This window comes from Octopus bimaculoides, chromosome 2, assembly GCF_046866305.1.
Source record: "Octopus bimaculoides isolate indiv1 chromosome 2, ASM4686630v1, whole genome shotgun sequence".
Classification (NCBI taxonomy): Eukaryota; Metazoa; Mollusca; class Cephalopoda; order Octopoda; family Octopodidae; genus Octopus; species Octopus bimaculoides.
Genome location: NC_142929.1, coordinates 93143178 through 93164564, shown reverse-complemented (window position 1 = coordinate 93164564; position 21387 = coordinate 93143178). Strand labels below are relative to the sequence as shown.

Sequence of the window (21387 nt, the reverse complement as noted above, 5' to 3'; positions counted from 1 at the left end):
TTAATGTCAAAAAGTTTCTGAATTAAAAACTGCAAAGGGAATGTCAACTAAAGACTAAAGTATGTAGTCCTATTAATCGCTTACATTTCAATTGTTCGCTTTGCATATTAAATAGAAGATTTTGAAAATTAAAGGTGTCTATTTACTTCCTGCATGTCTGTGTATATATACATAAGGGTAGATCCAAGGATCCAAGTGTATGAAGTTTGTAAACTTCAAGCAGTCTGTAGTAGGTATAGAAAATAAAAAGTGGACAGTGTACGATCAGGAACAATAAGAATTTATTGGCATTGAAGGTTACACACTTTTCCTCATATCGAAGTTGCAAGGAAATTTGATACGCTGAAAGTTTCTGTATAGCTCATTGTTAGCAATTAGAGCTGCTATGAATGCAAATAAAATAAAACATCTATACTGACAGAGTGGAATGGGTAAAATCCAGGCTACATATGTTTCTTAACCAGCTGATCCTCTGATGTAATAATTACTAAATGAGGAGTACTCAACTTAGCTAATCGCCAAGCCAAGTATACCTTAATTACTTGTTGCTTGGAATTTCCAAGTTAACTCATCGCAGACGTCAGCATGAATGTTTTTGGGAAGATAAACCCTTTTTCTGCATGTACTTGATAATACCATGATGCCAAATTTTGTCCATTTCCAAGAGAATTTGTTACTAGTTACTTTTGAAGTCTTCTTTGAACAGTGAGAGTTCAGTTTACCTGGAAAGAAACAATGCAGTTATTAATAAGTAGAGTTGAAATTAATGCATACAAGATTTCACAGTTCAGGTATCAATCTTTCATAGTTTGCCTACAAACTTTTCAGCCTACTTTAGTGCATGTATGTATGCGCGCGCACACGCGCGTGTGTGTGTGTGTGTGTGTGTGTACAGGGTGCATAAAGCATTTGAGGACATTCCTTTTCTTGGTTATTGCTGCATATTTTGTTAATTCTGTATAATCTGTTTCAGAAAATGATAATGGCAGACCCTCAGCTTACTCAATGCTGTTATTGTAGTTATAAAGGCTGAGCATAGCAATTTAGAAATATCTCAATTTTTAAAAGTTGCTAAGTAGTTAGAGACTGAAGATGAAAATGTATCACCAGTATCAAAGCATAAAAAGCATTCTAAATGCTCTGAAATCATTAGAACACTTGAATTTATTCTGCAAGTTCAACAGACCATTGATTACAATCCCAGAAAGTCTATGAGGTCAATTGCAAAAGATCTCCATGTGTCAAGAGGAACAGTCAGAAATGTTGACCACGAAGACATCAGATATAAGTCTTATATGATGAGGAAAGGTCAATTTACATTAGAAAAAGCAAAAGAAAATCACTATATCAGATCTAAAAGGCTTTTAAACAAACTGAAAAAATCCAGCAGAAGATTTCATTTGTTTTCTCTCAAACAAGAAAAACTTCGACCAAGATCAAAAAGTTAACAGAAAAAATGACAGATGGTTATGTGCAGACCCTGCTGAAGTTCCAAGTGTTATGCATAGAAAATTTCCTGCAACTGTCATGGTTTTAGGGGTTGTCAACAATGAAGGACATGTGATGCCTCCTTCTTTCCACAAGGTCTTAGAGTTAACTTTGCTGCCTACATTGAGGTCCTGGAAACAATTAAGCCCTGGATAGACAGTCTATGCAATGGAAGGCCATATATGTTTCAGTAAAACTCTGCACTATCATACATGGCTCTAGGAATGGATGGCTGAAAATTTTCATGATCACATAACCCTTAACATTTGGCCTCCTAATTCCCCAGATCTCAGTCCATTGGACTATTACATGTAGAACGTTGCTAATGAACCAGAACCACTTGACTCAAGCATGTAGCTGATTTAGATCTCATATAGAAGCAGTTACTGAAGCTGAAGGTGGCTTTATTGAATAACGTTATAGAAAAGGTTTTTTTTTTTAATCCTCATAGCATTTTTTGATAAATAAAGTTACTATCTGTTATTACATAACTGTTTTTTTTTATAAACATAAATCTGTCCTCAAATATCTTATGCACCCTTATGTGTGTGGGTATGGGTGTGGATGTGGGTGTGTATATATAACAAAGACGTTTTTGCTCGGAGTCACCACTTATAACAAAGTGGTGAGTGAATGAGAAAGTGTTGGTATGAGGTATATACAACTTGAGATGAAATGAACTGGTTGCCATACATGTAATAGAATAAGATAACAGGTTACAACACAAATGTGTGAGAGAACTTTGTAGTTAGGCTGGTCTGCCGATGTTGCAGACGTAGTTGACATACTGCTGGGGTATGCAGAGGTAGGTGTTGGTCTGTGGTCTTCATACAGCAATATTGTAAGCTGGCGTCTGGTAAAGTTGAAAGCGGAGACTGGCTGGTATCAGAACATCGTTACTGGAGATGATATGCATGTGATCAGTGGCACGTGCCAAAGACCTAGAGCAGCCGAAAACTGTCCTTCTTATAGGGAATAGGAGGCTCCCAGAAGCTAGTGATTAATTTCCTGTGTAAAGGAAAATAAACTGTCGCGCCAACGCGATTGGACAGCTGGAAGCCAACCAATACAAACAACAGGTTCGCTTAATCACAAGGTCATGTGACCGCTAGAATGAAAAAGGCTTGAGGAGCCGTTTTACAGGTATTTAAGCCTAGACAAATTAAAATGAAAACATCTCATATAATGATTGTAAATCACTTCTACTACACATGTATGTGTGTGTGTGTGTGTGTATATATATATATATATATATATATATATATATATATATATCATCGTCGTCATCATCGTTTAATGTCCACTTTCCATGCTGGCATGGGTTGGACGGTTTGACTGAGGACTGATGAGCCAGAGGCTGCACCAGGCTCAATCTGACCTGGCAAAGTTTCTACAGCTGGATGCCCTCCCTAACACCAACACTCTGAAAGTGTAGTGGGTGCTTTTATGTGCCACTGGCATGAGGGCCAGTCAGGCAGTTCTGGCAACGACCACGCTCAAAAGGTGTTTTTTACGTGCTACCTGCATGGGAGCCAGTCCGGGGCACTGGCAACAATCACACTCGAATGTTGTTTTTCACATGCAACCAGCATATGTGCCTGTAAGGTGACGCTGGCAAAGATCACGCTTGAATGATGCTTTTTACATGCCACTGGCATAGGAGCCAATCTGTGGCCCTGGCAACCATCACGCTCGGATGTGCTTTTAGTGGGCTGGTTACACCCACTGGCTTAGGCCATGGGCTATGGTCTCACTTGGCTTGTTGGTTCTTCTCAAGCACAGCATATCTCCAAAGGCCTCGGTCACTAGTCATTGTCTCGGAAGGGCCCAATGTTCGATGGTTGTGCTTCATCACCTCATCCCAGGTCTTTCTGGGTCTACCTCTTCCACCGGTTCCCTCAACTGCTAGGGTGTGACACTTTTTCACACAGCTGTTCTTATTCATTCGTAGCAATGACCATACCAGCGCAGTCGTCTCTCTTGCACACCACATCTGATGCTTCTTAAACCCAATTTTACTCTCAGGGCGCTTACAGTCTGTTGTGTATGCACACTGACATTACACATCCAGCGGAGCATACTGGTTTCATTCCTTGCAAGCTTACGCATGTCCTCAGCAGTCATGGCCCATGTTTCACTGCCATATAGCATGGCTGTTTGTACACATGTGTCATACAGTCTACCTTTTACCCTGAGCAAGAGACCCTTTGTCACCAGCAGAGGTAGGAGGTCTCTGAACTTTACCCAGGCTATTCTTATTCTAGCAGCTACACTAGATAATGGAAGCTATCAACTACATGCAGTTTTCCCCCCTGAAATGTGACAGAAGCTGTTCTCTGCACGTTTTCAGTGTTTATAGCACCTGAACATTTGCCACATACAAAAACTATCTTCCCAGTTAGCCTTCCTTTGATATTGCTGCACCTCTTATGTGTCCATAGCTTACACTGGGTATGTCTTATGGAGTTTCTACCTACAACTTTTCTACAGATTGAGCTGGGCCATCTACCTGAAGGGATTTGTGGTTTGTCTACCTTCCTACTTATTAAGACTTCGGTTTTAGCTAGGTTGACTCTAAGGCCCTTCGATTCTAATCCTTGCTTCCACACCTGAAACTATTCTTCTAGTTCTGATAGTGACTCAGCAATTAGAGCAAGTTCATCAGAATAGAGGAGCTCCTAGGGACATCCTATCTTGAATTCCTCTGTTATTGTCTGGAAGACTGATGAATAAGAGGGGGCTGAGGACTGATCCTCGGTGGACCCCTACCTCTACCCGGAATTCTTCACTGTACTTACTGCCAGCCCGCACCTTACTGACAGCATCCCTGTACATGGCTCGCACAGCTCTCACTAATTATTCTTCTATCCCTAGTTTCCTCATTGACCACAAGATTAGGGATTGGGGAACCGTGTCAAAAGGCTTTCTCCATGTTAATGAAAGCCAGACATGAGGTTTATCTTTGGCTAGGTATTTCTCTTGCAGCTGTCTTACCAGGAATATAGCATCAGTGGTGCTTTTCCCTGGTATGAAACCAAACTACATCTCATCTAGACTGATTCTCTCCCTAATTAGTTAGGCTATGACCCTCTCTGTGACCTTCATTACCTGATCCAACAACTTGATACCTCTGTAATTATTTGTATCTAAAGCATCACCGTTACCTTTGTAACAGTTGACTGTGGTGCTGCTACACCAGTCATTGGGTATGGCTCCTTCATGTATCACTTGGTTAACTATACGGGTGACTAGGCTATAGCTGATACCGCCAGATATTTTAAGCATCTCTGCAGTGATTCCTGATGGGCCGGGTGCTTTCCCTGTCCTCATACTCTTAATTGCTCTCCACCTTACTCTCCACCTCCTCTCCACCTTACTTCTTGGAGGCAGCACAAATGTACATGTCTCCGTTCAAGCATCTCAACAATCTCACCAGACTTATCTTTCAGTGTGCCCACATTGAAAGATAATCATAATCATAATCATAAGGCCACATTGAGTGGCCTTATGATTAGGCTGTTGGGCTCACAATCAAAAGATTTAGGGTTGGATTCATTGACCAAACAGTATGTTGCGCCCTTTGTTCTCATCTATACAGTTCAAAATGACAACAAGGCTACAAATATCAAATATCTCTGTAATTTTCAACTTTACTTTAAGATTGTTATACTATATATCAAATATAATGTTGTTTGTTCTTTCTTGAGCCATGCTTGGCTCATAAGGGCCATTTTTTCTGGTTTCATTGGTGTATAGGCTCCCCACCTGGATGGGATGCTAGTCTGTCGCAGGTGAGCTGCTAGATGCAGGAGGAAAGAGTGAGAAGAAAGTTGTGGCAAAAGAGCCAGCAGAAGTTCGCCATTACCTTCTGCTGGAGCCGTGTGGAGCTTAGGTGTTTTACTCATAAACGCACACATCATCCGGTCTGAGATTCGAACTCATAATCCCACAACCGCGAGTCCACTGCTCTAACCACTAGCCATGTGCCTTCACATCAAATATAGTACCTCATACGAAATATTGTATGTATGTATGTATGTATGATTGCATCTATACATGTATGTACATATGAATATGCATATATATATATACATATATATATATATATATATATATATGCTTATACACATATTTATATGTATATGTGAGCATATATATGTATATATACCTATATGTGTGCGTATACGCGAGCTTGTTTTACTGTTTCCTTGCATTGACATCAGGTAGTGATAGTAATCAAGTGTCACTGTTATGCAGGAGGTGTTGTTCATTACACGAAAGAGTCTCACATACTGTGAGTGAGTGTAGCAAGCTGGCCCAAAAGCACTACAAAAGGAGCTGCACACTTAGAGGAGGCCCATGCACATGGGCCATTCTTTCCACATTCACCCACATTTCAACAAACTTACTGGGTGACAACACCTCCCTTTCCAGTCTCACTTTCCTTTTCAAGTGAAACCTAAAAAGTCAATGAGGCCTTGGCCAAAGAGGAAGGTACCTGTCTTCAACCCTTTGAATTGCGTCTACCACAAAACCTCTTTTGCCGTAGCCACCAGATAGAAAATCTTGTCTTTCCCAGTCAAAGGAAGGAGGCAGGACGACCTTTACAATGAACTTGAATGATAGCCAGATCCGTCCTACACATGACAATAACTGTTTGGCCAAGCTCCACAAGTCAGCAATGCATAAACACTGTATGAGAGCATGCAAAACGGTTTCATAGCTCCGCATTCATCTCGGACAAGTCCGTCTGACTGCAAATCCGTGCTTGTAGAGCTTATCACGAACCAGCAAAGACCTTAGTAGCACTGCCAGGCCAGGGATTTCTGGAAGTTATCCATAGGTCCCGGCCCGAAACACCTCCAAAAGAGACCAGCCAGTTGAACCCTCCTGACACTCAGAACCTTTCCGAGAATGTCATCACTCTTGCCCTCCACTAATCCCCTATACTTGCCCTCCACTAATCTGCTATACTTGCCCTCCACTAATCCCCTATACTTGCCCTCCACTAATCCCCTATACTATCTCCTATAATAATAAGATGATGAAATTATGATGTACAATATAACTGGGCAACACAAATGATATAAATGAGTAAATAAAATAAGAAATAAAAGAATAGATAAAAAATAAAAGAAACAGATGTAAGGCATAGATATCATCATCATCATCATCATCATCGTTTAACGTCCGCTTTCCATGCTAGCATGGGTTGGACGATTTGACTGAGGACTGGTGAAACCGGATGGCAACACCAGGCTCCAGTCTGATTTGGCAGAGTTCCTACAGCTGGATGCCCTTCCTAACGCCAACCACTCAGAGAGTGTAGTGGGTGCTTTTACGTGTCACCCGCACGAAAACGGCCACGCTCGAAATGGTGTCTTTTATGTGCCACCCGCACAAGCCAGTCCAGGGGCACTGGCAACGATCTTGCTCGAAAATCCTACGGGAGCCAGTCAGGCGGTACTGGCAACGGCCACGCTCAAAATGGTGCATCTCATGTGCCACCCGCACAAGAACCAGTCCAGGGGCACTGGCAACGATCTTACTTGGCTTGCCGGGTCTTCTCACGCACAGCACATTTCCAAAGGTCTCGGTCAGTAGTCATCGCCTCGGTGAGGCCCAATGTACGAAGGTCTTGCCTCACCACCTCAGCCCAGGTCTTCCTGGGCCTACCTCTTCCACGGGTTCCCTCAACTGTTAGGGTGTGGCACTTTTTCACGCAGCTATCCTCATCCATTCTCACCACATGTCCATACCAGCGCAATCGTCTCTCTTGCACGCCACAAGTGATGCTTCTAATGTTCAGCTTTTCTCTCAAGATACTTACACTCTGACGGGTATTCACATTGACATTACACATCCAACGGAGCATACTGGCTTCATTCCTTGCGAGCTTACGTATGTCCTCAGCAGTTACAGCCCATGTTTCACTGCCATGTAGCATGGCTGTTCGTACACATGCGTCATACAGTCTGCCTTTTACTCTGAGTGAGAGTCCCTTTGTCGCCAGCAGGGGTAAGAGCTCTCTAGACTTTGCCCAGGCTATTCTTATTCTAGCAGCTACACTTTCAGCGCACCCACCCCCACTACTAACTTGGTCGCCCAGATAGCGGAAGCTATCGACTACCTCTAGTTTTTCACCCTGGAATGAGATAGAAGTTGTTTCCTGTTTGTTTACAGTCTTTATTGCACCTGAACATCTGCCACAAACAAAAACTAACTTGCTAGTTAACCTGCCTTTGATGTTGTTGCACCTCTTATGTGTCCATAGCTTGCACCGGGTACATCTTATAGAGTTACTACCTACTCCTTTTCTAGATACTGAGCAGGGCCATCTACCTGAAGGGGTTTAAAAAGTAAAAGAATGCAGAAATAAGAAAAAGAAGCAAAAAGTTCAAGTGAAGGAAGTGGGTTGAACTACACAAAAGAAATTTGAAAATTGATAAATGGTAAATTAACAGTAATACGTCTCTTTGTGTCAGGTGACTTGATGATTGTTCTTTGATATAGGTGTTTGAATAAGCAGCTTTCTCCATTATTAGACAGACAGACAGATAGATAGAAGTATGGATACGTGTTGCCAGTTTCCGTCTACCAAATCCATTCACAAAGCATTAATCAGCCCAAGGCTATAATAGAAGAAACTTGCCCAAGATTTTATGTAGTGAGACTGAAACCATGACAACATGGTTGGGAAGCAACACACACACACACACACACACACACACGCACGTTTGAATAAGTTGTGATGTAATGTCCAGGAGAAAACAGTGTACCATGTCCCAAACTGTAATGAATGATACATGCATTGGCATTCAAAACTGTTGAATATAAAAACTGCGTTGTGAAAAAGAGTAAGTGGTTTCCAAACTGTAAAAGCTATGAAGTGATGTAGTGTATATCAAATGTGTAAATTGTACAGCAAAATGCGGCAAGTACCAGTTGAGCAGTAGGGCTGATGTAATTGATGTAATGATGATATCTATAGTATAAGTCATAAGTGATAACTATGAAGTGGTCTGTATTATAAATATGTACAGGTATGATGTAAGATATTAGTGACAAATATGATGTAAGTGCACTGTATTATGTGTGTGTGTGTGGTGTGACCTAGGTGTACTGTATTATACACACGAGAATTGTTTAAAAATTTTCTAGACAGGGTAGACTTTAATAATAGCTTTCTTTTAGTAAAAGTTACTTGCTCATAACTAATTAATAAGCACTTTTCTTTATCATAGGATAGAATATGTATGCGTATGATGTAAGACATCAGTGACAAATATATAATATAATATATATATATATATATATATATAAGAAAATGGAGGGGAATAGGTGGTATTCATGAACTTGCAGACATTGTATTGTGTCAATTTACTTGTTTATTTGTTTACTAAAAGGACAATAACAACAATATACAAACGCATGTGACATATTATGTCATATCAGTAATTAAAAAGATGACATATAGTGACAGAAAATGGGATAATGTCTTACAGCTGTTTCAGTCTAGAGGTGACATGCCTAATTCTATCTTCATCAATCCAGTAGACTGAAGTAATTAATAGATGAAATAGAGGTACATGGATGATTTTCTAGGCCTCTTCAGAGATTTTATAAAGTTCATAAGGGTTAAGTTAAAAATATAAAAACTATAAAAACCGTAAAAACCCACATATATATGCATACTTTAACATATACATAGATATACATAAATAAACATAAATACATATATGTACATTTAAATGTACATACACAAATGTCCATACATGCACACAAATGAATCAGTTATTATTGTTATTATACATGAGGAGGACGCACATACACACACACACACATATATGTGTGTGTGTCCTGTTCATGTACAACAACAATAATGTTTCATTATTCAACAACAATGATTCATTTGTGTGCATGTATGGACATTAAACAGTCTGTTCGGAAGAACTTTCGGGCTGGGGCCCATGGATAACTTCCAAGGGTCCCTCGTCTGGCAGTGCTACCGAGGGGCGCTGCCTGTTCGAGATAAACTCTACCGGCTCGGAAAAGCTGTCAGCCGGGCCTGCCCGAGTTGTGCTCAGGATGACGAAACCGTTCTGCACACACTCGTCCAGTGCCCGAGTATTGCTGACCTGTGGGTTTATGTCGAACAGCTACTGTCACGTGTAGGACGGATCCGGCTATCAGCTGAATCCATCATGAAGATTGACCCGCCGACCTCCTTTAACCGGGAAGGCAAGGAAATTTTCCTATGTCTAGTGGCTATAGCAAAAGAGGTGGTATGGTGGACCCATTTGAAAGTCAGACACTTTCCTCTTTGGCCAAGGCCTCATCAACTTTTTCAAGTTCCACTTGAAAAGGAACATGAGAGTAGAGAGGGAAGTGCTGTCTACTAGCAAATTTGTTGAAAGGTGGGTGACTCTAGGAAAAATGGCCAGTATGAACGGACCAATTCTGAGGATACAACTGTAAAAAAAGGTAATATAAAAGGAGAAGGGGCTCTATACCCCTTTTTATTTACAGACCAGGCTCCTGTGGCTTTTATGGGTTTTTCCACATGAAACCTTTTTAAGTGCCTCCCCCTTTTGGGAGTGTTATTTGTTATATCTTTCTCTGTTTTTCCATTGTTTACACAAACTTTTTCTTTTCGGACAAAACCCTTAGTAACCTTCGTCCTGTCTTTGTCCTTACATGTTTTTAATCTATATTAGCCCTTGTGGCCAATAAAACAAGAATCAATTATTATTATTATTATTGTTCAGTAGTTTTATTTTTATAACGTGCTTTCACTTCACTACCGAGCGCAGCTCTGTGCGCCTTGGGTATGTGCTGTGGTTTGCTATGGTGCTCTTATGTTTACTGTATTGAAAGTGTTTTGCGTAGAATGTGTGCAGTACCCAGTAGTGCAATTTTCTGTATGTTATATATATTTGTAAGTCCTGGTGTTTTTGTTATGTATTTGTCTGAATATTTTTTTATTATACCTAAGGCACCTACTATGATAGGAATTGTTTCTGTTTTTAGATTCCACATTCGAGTTATCTCTATTTCCAGGTCTTTGTATTTTGAAAGTTTTTCCATTTCTTTTAGAGAAACGTTGTCATCTGCTGGTATTGATACATCAATTAGAAAGCATTTTTTTTCTTCATGATCTTTGACAACTATATCTGGTCTATTTGTCTTAATTTCTCTATCTGTGTGTATTGGCATATCCCAGAGTATGGTTGCTTTCTCGTTTATTATTAATATTATTATTATTATTATTATTATTATTATTATTATTATTATTATTATTATTATTATTAATATTATTATTATTATTATTAGGCCAGCGGATAAGGATAGCATAGGGTGTCCACAATTCAACATAGTCGGCTACACGGACCACAAATTCGTGATCTGTACGGTCGACTTAGATAGGCTCCATAGACAAGGCCCCGGTTACTGGAAGCTAAACACGTCGACAACGGTGTGCAAAGCCTACAGAGACCGGATTAGTTTATTAGTTAAGAGGGCTTTAACCGGGGCAATCATCAACAACAACTGGTGGTTCGCCCTGAAGCGGGCAATTAGAGCAGAATCAATTAGGTTTAGTAAGGCTCTAGCTGTAGAACGTAAGAAAACAGAGCGGGATTTAGTTAACAAACTAGACGAGGCTCTTGGGACAGGCATCGCAACTGACGTGTTAGCAGCGAAGTTGGCCCTCGACCAACACTTTGATGCCAAGCATGAAGGCTGCGTTGTCAGAGCTAAAGCACTTTCGGTAAGCGGGGAGGGGACTAAGGCCGCTCGATGGGCCCGCGTGGTTGAGGCGAAGCGTGGCAACAGAGCGACCATTCGGTCTTTGGTGGACCAGAACGACTGCGAGATTTCGGGACCGAAGCAGATGTGTTCGGCCTTTCAGCAGCACTTTGCTCAATTGTTCGGGACAAACGGTAGGACAGACGACGGAACAGATTTCGGTGTGTACCTAGACGGCCTGCCGCAACTCTCGACCAGCGAGGCCGAGTGCTGCGAAGGACCGATATCTGCCTGGGAAGTACAGGAAGCGATGAAAGGCTGCACGAGAGGTAGATCGCCGGGTTTGGATGGTCTGCCTTACGAGCTTTATACGTCAATGCCAGACTTGTTTGCGGGCGTCTTGGCAAACGTCTACTGCAACTGGCAACAAAACGGGAGAATTCCTGCTTTTGTTTGTCGGGGAGTGGTGGCTTTGCTAAGAAAGGACCCAAACAAGGGGGACATTATAGGGAACTTTAGGCCCATCACTCTGCTCAACACAGAGTTGAAGATCTTGGCCAAGGTGCTAGCCAAGAGATTGGCGCCTGTCGTGGGCAAACTGATCGGCAAGGCGCAGACATGCGCTGTGCCGACCAGGTCTATCCACGACAACCTCCATCTCATGCGCTACATCATAGAGAGAGTGGGTAATGAAGCTGGCGCGGGTGGGGCTTTGATCAATTTAGATCAGTCTAAAGCCTTCGATAGGGTCGACCATCGATACCTGGCAGCTGTTCTCAAGGCAGCTGGTTTCGGTCCGGTCTTCCGCGGGTGGATAGCTGCTTTATACAGCGGCATCTGCTCGGTCATACGGGTGAACGGCCATCTATCGGAACCGTTCAACATCTCGCGTTCGGTTCGCCAAGGGTGTCCTCTCTCCTCCCTTCTGTATGTATTGACTCTTGAGCCATTACTACGGAAGTTGGAGGCTTTGAGGGGCGTCCCGCGTGATCTGGGATGTGGAAGGAGCGTGTCTGCCTATGCCGACGACGTTACCGTGATGGTGTCGAGCCACAGGCATATTGACCTGATTGGCGAGACACTAAACGAGTATGAAGCGGTGACAGGTGCGAAAATTAACGCGGAAAAGTCAATGGGCTTGCAACTAGGCACCTGGAGGGGCAAGTCCATGCCGTCCAACAGCGTCGTAGGGCGCTGGACAGACGGACCCGTTAAACTGCTCGGGGTCTGGTTCGGTCCGGACCTCCAGTTGGAGAAAAACTGGGAAGAAGTGACGAACAGGGTGGCCAACCTCACCCAGAAATGGGCTGAGAAGAAGCTCTCCTTGAAAGGTCGAGCGGAGGTAGCGAATGCGTACATCGCATCCGTCATCTATTACCGTTTGACCGTCGTCCCTTGTCCCGACCGCTGGTTAACCAAGATAGTACGCTTGCTCTTCAACTTTTTGTGGAAGGGTCAGGTACCACTGGTCGGGCGCTCTATCTGCTGTCAACAGCCGCTGAACGGAGGCCTTGGCATGCCGTGGTTGCTGATGCGCAAACATGCGCTCAGGCTACGACATCTCAGGCGCTTCCTGGATGGTGAACAGGTGTGGTCGCCTTTCGTCAGACGCGATTTTCCGCAGCTCGTTTCTTTAACAGAGCTGCAATCCTGGATCAAACGTAGACCGAGAAAGGGCGCTTGGCACCTCGAGTGCCGCCAAGCTCTCACCGCCCTCAGTCAGGCGGGCAGTGCGATCGGTAGTAGATCCACTCTAGCTTTCTATAGAGGGTTAGTGGGAGAAAAGTGCGACGACGTTCTCGGGGAAACTCTAGGCGTCGAGGATAATCAGCTAAGCAGTCTGTTCAGGAGAACTTTCGGGCCGGGGCCCATGGATAATTTCCAAAGGTCCCTCGCCTGGCAGTGCTACCGAGGTGCGCTACCTGTTCGAGATAAACTCTACCGACATGGAAGTGCCGTCAACCGGGCCTGCCCGAGGTGCGCTCAGGACGACGAAACCGTTCTGCACGCACTCGTCCAGTGCCCGAGCATTGCTGACCTGTGGGTCTATATCGAACAGCTACTGTCACGTGTAGGACGGATCCGGCTATCAGCTGGATCCATCGTGAGAATTGACCCGCCGACCTCCTTTAACCAGGAGGGCAAGGCAATTTTCCTATGCCTAGTGGCTGTAGCGAAAGAGGTGATATGGTTGACCCGTTTGAAAGGGTTAAAGACAGACACTTTCCTCTTTGGCCAAGGCCTCATCAACTTTTTCAAGTTCCACTTGAAAAGGAAGATGAGAGTAGAGAGGGAAGTGCTGTCTCATAGCAAATTCGTTGAAAGATGGGTGACTGTTGGAAAAATGGCCAGTATAAACGGACCAATTCTGAGAATACACCTGTAAAAAAAAAAAAAAAAAAAAAGGTAATGTAAAAGGAGAAAGGGCTCTATACCCCTTTCTTATTTTTTCTGACCAGGCTCCCGTGGTTTTATGGGTTTTTCCACGTGTAACCTTTCCTTTTTCGAAGCGCCTCCCCCTTTGGGAGTTCTACTTATTTATTTATCTATTTATTTATCTATTTATTTATTATATCTTTCTCCGTTTTCTTCCTCTGTTTAGACGAACTTTCCTACCTTTTCGGACAAAACATTTTGTAACCTTCGTCCTGTCTTTGTCCTTATATGTCTTTAATTGATATTAGCCCTTGTGGCCAATAAAACGAATTAATTATTATTATTATTATTATTATCATTATCATTATTATTATTATTATTATTATATATATACACGCACATATGTATATTTATGATATTTTACGTTATGATATTTTGACCTTTATAGGCATTTTTATGGACCACGTCCAGTATTCGTGGTTTTTCAGTATTCCTGGGTGCTCTAGGAACGTAACCCCCGCGAATACCAGGGGACTGCTGTATGTATACATACATACATACACACACACATACATACATACGTATGTATGATTATCATATACTAGCAGAAAGACCGCTTTCCGAGCGGTTTTCTGCTTGTCGTAACTGGAGTGTGTGTGCGTTTATATTACAGAGACTGTGTATGTATGAGAGAGAGAGAAAGAACGAACGTTGCAAACAATGAATGAAATGAACAGGTCTTATAAATAAAAGTTCGTTAAAAACTATCTTGTACCGAATATTTAAATTTGTGAACTTGAAATATTCAATAATAACAGGAAGTTCATGCAGTAAATTTTCCTGAAAACTTTAATTTATAAAAAATCTCAGTTGCTTAGTAAATATTTCTTCAATAATTTATCGTTAGTAAATATTTCTTTCAGTGATTTATACGTTTAGTATACTAGAAATAGGAGCGATGACATAATTATTATTGTAAGGCTTATAACGTTTCAAACAGCCATACCAACAAAATAACTTTTTTTTAATTATTTTATTATAAAATTATACCGGTATATTAAAAAAATTTCCTTTTATCAAAAATAAACCTCAAAGTTATACAGCTATTTTGTGTAATAGCATTTATTTATTCAATAAATTATTTTTTACATTACATATGTAGAATAAAATGTGGGTTATAGAAATAGCGAATTGAAACTTAAAATGCAAACATTAAAATGAACGTATATTAAATTATCATTAATGAAAATAGAGGTGAGAAAGTAAATGCAAATGAAACCGGAAAATTTCGCAAGCAACGAATTAATATTGTTCATTAAATCTACTCCACAGTGAATGCAAGGAATATTTAAATTTGTGAAGAACTCAGTTGAAATATTCAATAAACTTCAGGAATCGAAATTACAGGAAGTTTCTTGGAACACGAATTTATAAAAAAAATTTCCAGGTATTCTAGCCTTTAATAATTGCTATCTTTTAGTAACTGTTACATACGTAATTAATAAGCAGCTTTCTCCATTATTAGACAGACAGACAGATAGATAGATAGATAGAAGTATGGATACGCGTTGTCAGTTTCCGTCTACCAAATCCATTCACAAGGCATCAATCAGCCCAAGGCTATAATAGAGGAAACTTGCCCAAGATTTCATGTAGTGAGACTGAAACCATGACAATATGGTTGGGAAGCAACACACACGCACGCACGCACGCAAGCACACGCGCGCGCACCACACATACACGTTACATACACGCCACAAACACATGATACAACGATTGAATTTTATACACAAAGGCCAATAACCAGGAAATAACTGATATATTTAGGTCAGATAATAATAACTAGTTTCTAGGAAAATGAGCTATTTCTGAATACGGGGAATTCCCGACACAACTATAAACGCAAACATGCGCACTTACAAACACACATATACGCACACACACAAACATCCACTGATACACATATATACGCGCATATCCACATATACATACGCACATGCATGCATACATACATACACATATACACACATACACATATATTCATACACACATACGTACACACAAATATACACACATACATACACACATGCATACATACATACACATACATACGTGATGGCCGTCCACTCGTGACCGAGAAAGGCCATTGCCGACCTTCAGGAACATTGTGCGCGCTAGGACTAACTTATATTTTGCATTTGCGGCTCCGTTGGTGGCTAATGAGCGCTGCTCTTGACAAGCATACATGACTGCAAACATTGCAGACCAAGCTTTCCCCCATTCACTATACGAGCCGTGCGCTTTCGCGCAGCTCGCTTAAGTTCTTCATGCTGGATATGTGCTCTCTCAAAAGTGTCGATCCCCTCCTTAACCTGCTTCCTCCATCTGACAGGCATTGTTCTCCCAGTCAGTGTCCTGCATATCACAGGCCTTTAATGAGGACTTGACACAGTCCTTAAATCGCAGCCTTGGTTTCTGCCGGAGTCTCCTTCCATTCACAAGTTCTCCATAGAGCATCTGCTTAGGAATCCTGCTATCCTTCATTCTAATAAGGTCTCCAGTCCAACGTAACCGGTGCTTGTGCACCATTGCCTCAATACTCAAGATATCAGCTGTTCTCAGGGCCTGTGTGTCTGGAATTTTTGAGGTCCAGCCAACATTGAGAATGTGTCTGAGACATCTCTGATGAAAGCGTTCAAGGACCCTTACCTGACGTTTGTACAGAGTTCATGTCTTACATGAGTAGAGGAGCGATGTCAGTACACATGCACGGTACACAACAACTTTTGTTTGCCTTGCGATGCTATGCTGGGACCAGACACAAGACTGAAGAGACCGGAAGGAATTAGTTGCTCTCTGCAACTTGAAAGATATTTCCTCATCCAGGGAGCAAGAACGGCTGAGTGTGCTGCCCAGGTAGACAAACTTGTCTACTACCTTCAGAATTGTTCCTTCAACCAAGATAGCTGGTTCCATATATGAATTTCCTGGTGCAGGCTGGAACATTACAACAGTCTTGTCCAGGCTAATGCTAAATCCAAATGCCTTGCAAGAAGCAGAAATGCAATTCATGAGTATTTGCATGTCATCCACTGTATGAGTGACTAAGTCACAGTCATTTGCATAAAGGAGGTCACGAATAATAGGCTGGAGAACCTTTGAATTGGCAGCAAATCAGCGAAGAACCTTGCCAGCAGCTGATAGAGCAATACCTCTGTTGTTACCACACATTGTTCTGGCTCCTTTTCCTTTATATAGAGGAAGAATAATTGCATCCTTCCAGTCCTTAGGGATTGCACCATCCCTCCAGACTGCACTATTAAGTTCATGAAGGGACTGTGTGATGTAATTACCACCAAATCGCTAGACCTCAGCACAAATTCCATCCTTTCCAGGTGCCCTTCCAAGATTCAATTTACTTATTGATGTCATTACTTCATCTATTGAGGGCGAGGAGTCTAGGGAGCCAATGATAGGTCTTTGTTGCATAGTATCAATCACTGTTTCATCCACAACTGACTCATGGTTTAGGAGTTCAGAGAAGTGTTCGATCCAGCGACCTGTGATTTCTGTTGATTTAGTAAACAGAGTGGAAGACTCCTTGGAAAGCAAAGAAGCTGATGTGGAGCTCTTAGATCCATAAGCTCACTCCATAAGATGGTAAAGCTCCTTGCTGTCATTTGCATCAGCAGCAGCCTGAACATCACGAGCAAGATCCTCCCACCAAGTGTTCTGCATCTTCCTGAGAGATCGCTGCAGTAGTGATTTTACACTGTTATTGTGGGCAAGTGCTAGACTTTGCTGCACAGTAGACAGTTCTCTGTGTAGCAATACACTGTGGGCATGGCACTTTACCTATAATAGTCGCTGAACTTCAGCATCATTCTCATCAAACCAATCACTGTATCTGGCAGTAACATACCCCAGTGTTTCGGCTGCACATTGAACAACCTGGTCTCGAAAATCCTCCCATGCTGCAACAGTTTCAATGCTGGACAAGCGAGTCTGAAGTTCTTTCCTAACCACAACATCATATACCTTGTGGACATTTAGACGGTGAGGAATGCTGACTAGTCTTCTTCTCTCTTTCACCCTAATCACCATTCGGAACTTTGCTTGCACCAGACTGTGGTCTGTCCAGCATTCTGATCCATGCAAGGACTTGACATTACAAATGTCATAAATGTCGCGCTTGCGGATGATGACATAATCCAGCAAGTGCCAAACTTTGAACCTTGGATGCATCTATATTGTTGTGTTATCACCTTTGTGCACAAAATGAGTGCTTGCGATGTAAAGTACACGTTCTTTGCAAAGCTCCAGTAGCATGAGACCATTGCTATTCCTTTTTCCCTACTCCAAAACGTCCTAGAGAGTTCCATGTTTGCCAGTCTGTTCCAACCCTGGCATTAAAGTCCCCCAGTAGAATGACTTTATCAGAATTGGAGATTTTTCTAAGTATGGCTCTCAGCTGGGTATAAAAGATTGTTTTATCTTCATCACAGCTAGTCAAAGTAGGTGCATAGACACTTATTAGAGTAACAAATCGCTTACCTTTCAAGTGCAACCGTAGCGTCATTATACGTTCATTTATAGGAACAGGGAGCTCTTCCAACTTCTTAAGGATATCAGATCGGACTGCAAAACCAACACCAGCCTCTCTGCGCTCCTCCTTCTGCCTTCCATTCCAAAAAAAGGTGTATCCATCTCCTACTTCCTCAAGCTGACCATCACCTTCTATACGAGTCTCTGAGAGTGCAGTTATATCAATTTTATAACGGTTCAGCTCACGAGAAACAAGTGCAGTGCGTCTTTCAGGCTTACAATCACTCTTGTTGTCCAACAGAATGCGAACATTCCAACATGAAATGTTTAAGTTCCGTCCAGATTTTATAAATAAAAGACTCTTTGTTTTTCGAGCGCAGGATGGACATCCATCAGTCGCGCTAAACTGACCAAATATGGAAAGACAGGCAACTTTTGGTTCACGTTTTCTAGAACATCCCCGGTCTCCGGGTGAGCAGTGCCCTCTCCAAATGGAGCTGCTCAGACACCCATGCAGCAACCGAATCCTACCGCTGTCTTGGGCGACAAAGAGACGACTTTATATCAAGCATGGGCCGCCTACGTGCAGGTCGCTGACTACATGCTTCCAACCCGTCAGGTCTGCATGCTTCACCACCTTCCCATCGCTGCAGGACTTCCGAAAAAAAAATATATGTATATACTAAAGATGAAGAAAATATATACTAAAAATAAGATAAATATATATAGGGGGCGGAACGCACATATCGGGCAGAGGTCGGCAATGCCTGTGTAAAGTTTTAGTTCCAATAAGACTTGCACAACACCTCATAGACCCTCTCCACTTTATTGACATTATCCAGAGACAAACCGGAGCAAGATGTCTGGTGCCAATATAAGTCGCAGGCTCAGGGATGTGGGAGCGCCGTGATCTCCAGCACAAACCAAAGATCCCCAAAATGTCCAATGCCATTCCCTGCATATCTGATCTTATATCAAAGTGACCTTCTCCTAGAGACATGCTTCAACAAAAATTGAGAGGGGGCCTCACTCCCAGTGGTCTTTCAGCACGCCGGATACCATCCCGGAATTTCTGCGTACCCGTGCTATTGCTAGATAGCCGTTGAGCCTGCACTAAGTCCATCCGAACTTTCAAACATACATACACGCATAAACATACATACATACATACATACACGCATAACACAGCTAATTGGGTGATATTCCAAGATTCCTTCAAGATTGATTCACGGTTGAGGACTTCAATTCCAGGAACAATGGATTACAGTCCCGCTCGTCTTCCACGTGTCATTCTGAAGTAAATAATATCCAGTATTTAGGTGTTTTATATATATATATAGAGGTGAGGGTATGTGGGTGGGCTGAGAGTGGGGATAGAGGTGGGGTATGTGGGAGTGGGTGTAAGGGATGGGGTGGGGTGGGATGGGATGGATAGGGAAGGTGGGGTTGGATTGTGTAGGGGTGGGTTGGGTTACGGGTGAGGGGTGACGATGAAGGGGGAAGGGAGAAGGTGGGTAGGAGTGAAGAGAAGAAGTAGGAGTCGGAGCAAGAGAGGAGAGGTGGGTGGGAGGAAGTAGGTGTGAGGAGAGAGAGGAGAGGGGAGGAGGTTAGATGAAGAGGGGAGGAGAGTTGAGCCCATGTGGCACAAAGGAGCGAACAGAGAAGATTAATCCCTGTTCACGGTGCAAACGGGAGTCCAGATGGCCCCTGTACAAGGACAATCCGAACATAGACAGGTGTTGCAAAGAGTGACCGGTAGAGCAGAAATGGCGCGAGACCGGAGAGTCATTGCCGAGTCGGATGTGTCGGAGGTGTTCCGCGAACCGGTCAGCCAAGCGGCGTCCCGTTTGTCCGATGTATAGAGAAGGGCAGAGAGAGCAGGATATACAGTAAATGACATTGGTAGAAGTACAGGTGAAGGAGTCGGTGATGTGATAGGGTCGATGATGGGTGCCGGTGAGGAGGGTGTTGCAGAGGTAAGGGCAAGTGCGACAGTATGGGCGGGAGCAGGGGAACGAGCCGAGTTGGGAGGTTAGATGTGGACCAAGAGGACTCATAGGTTGTGGGCTCGTTTGAAGGAGGGAGGAGAAGAGGGGTCGGTTAGGGAGGATGTGCATAGTGGAGGGGTCAGACTGGAGTCGCCGGAAGGCTCGGAGAATGGTGCGTTGGAGGGGTAGGGTGGTGGGGTGGTAGGTGAGGGGAAACGGGAGACGGGAGACAGTGGGGCGGGTGCGGGGGGGGGGGGAAGAGAGCAGATGCACGATCCACGGAACGTGCTCTTGCAAGGGCGGTGTAGATAGTGATGAGGGGATATCCAGGTAGGATGAAGTAGCGAGCCACCAGTTGAGTGAGACTGAGTCTCAAAGTCATGGTCGTCACTACAGAGCCTGCGTAGACGGAGGAATTGGAAATAGGGGATGGAAAGCTTGGTGTGTTTAGGGTGGGAGGAGGAGAAGTTGAGGTATGAGTGAGTCTGCGTGTTTGTAGTGGATGGAGGTGGTGAGAGTGGAGTGATGAATGCGGACCGAAATGTCAAGAAAAGAGGCAGAGGTGTCAGAGATAGTGCGATGTTTACATCATTTTAAAGTTTGAACATTTATCTATTTTTCTACATAATCGCCATTTCAAAGGCGTTTTCGTAGGCGCTGTGGCAGTTTTTGTATGCCCATGTCATACCAGCTCACCGCCATGTCGTTGAGGAAGCATTGAACTTCATCTCTCACCTCGTCGTCGTTGCTGAAGCTCATTCCGGCCAAATATTCTTTCAACTGGGTGCCAAGTCTGGACTATAAGGTGGGTGGCTGATGATGTCCAATTTATGGTCTTCGTTGCTGTTTATGTTCTTCTGTGAGCATTCACAGGAACCATTTTGCGCACACCTTCCGATATTGTAACCTTTCACTCAAAATCCTGTGAATGGTGTTTCGGGAAACCTCAGGAACCAAAATGCGGAGATGATCCAGCGTGATTTCCATGCAGGATTTACTCAACCATTGTGACTGCTTCGTCGGAAATTGATGGTTGTCCACTTCTTTCATCATCATGAATTTCAGTACGACCAGCTTCAAACTCTCTACACCACTTGTGGACGTTTTTGACAACCATGCACGACTCGCCATTCACATCTGTTAACTGGTGATGAATTTCAATCGGTTTGATGCCTTTTGCGTTCAAAAACCAAATAACTGCGCGAACTTCACACTTGGTAGTAGTGTCAATCAGTAGCTCCAT

General features: G+C 42.9%; 1 protein-coding gene across 1 annotated transcript; it reads right to left on the bottom strand.

Annotated features, from left to right (window-relative positions):
• Nucleotides 1-293: 293 nt before the first annotated feature.
• Nucleotides 294-21387, bottom strand: LOC128247069 (uncharacterized). Its single transcript, XM_089338693.1, has 3 exons — nt 21148-21387; nt 18166-18562; nt 294-722 (listed from the first exon to the last, which is right to left on the bottom strand). Exons 1-3 carry the CDS (start codon nt 21385-21387, stop codon nt 535-537), a joined length of 825 nt encoding a protein of 274 aa, XP_089194819.1. The 3' UTR covers nt 294-534.

Bases quoted from the DNA above. Each gene is read 5' to 3' on its own strand.
- LOC128247069 (XM_089338693.1), bottom strand. From the start codon at position 21,387: ATGGAGCTACTGATTGACACTACTACCAAGTGTGAAGTTCGCGCAGTT. The intron at 18,563-21,147 runs GTTGAGTAAATC...ATATTTGGTCAG, and splicing joins CCGACGAAGCAGTCACAATG to TTTAGCGCGACTGATGGATG. The intron at 723-18,165 runs GTAAGCGATTTG...GTTTCTTTCCAG, and splicing joins GCTACGGTTGCACTTGAAAG to GTAAACTGAACTCTCACTGT.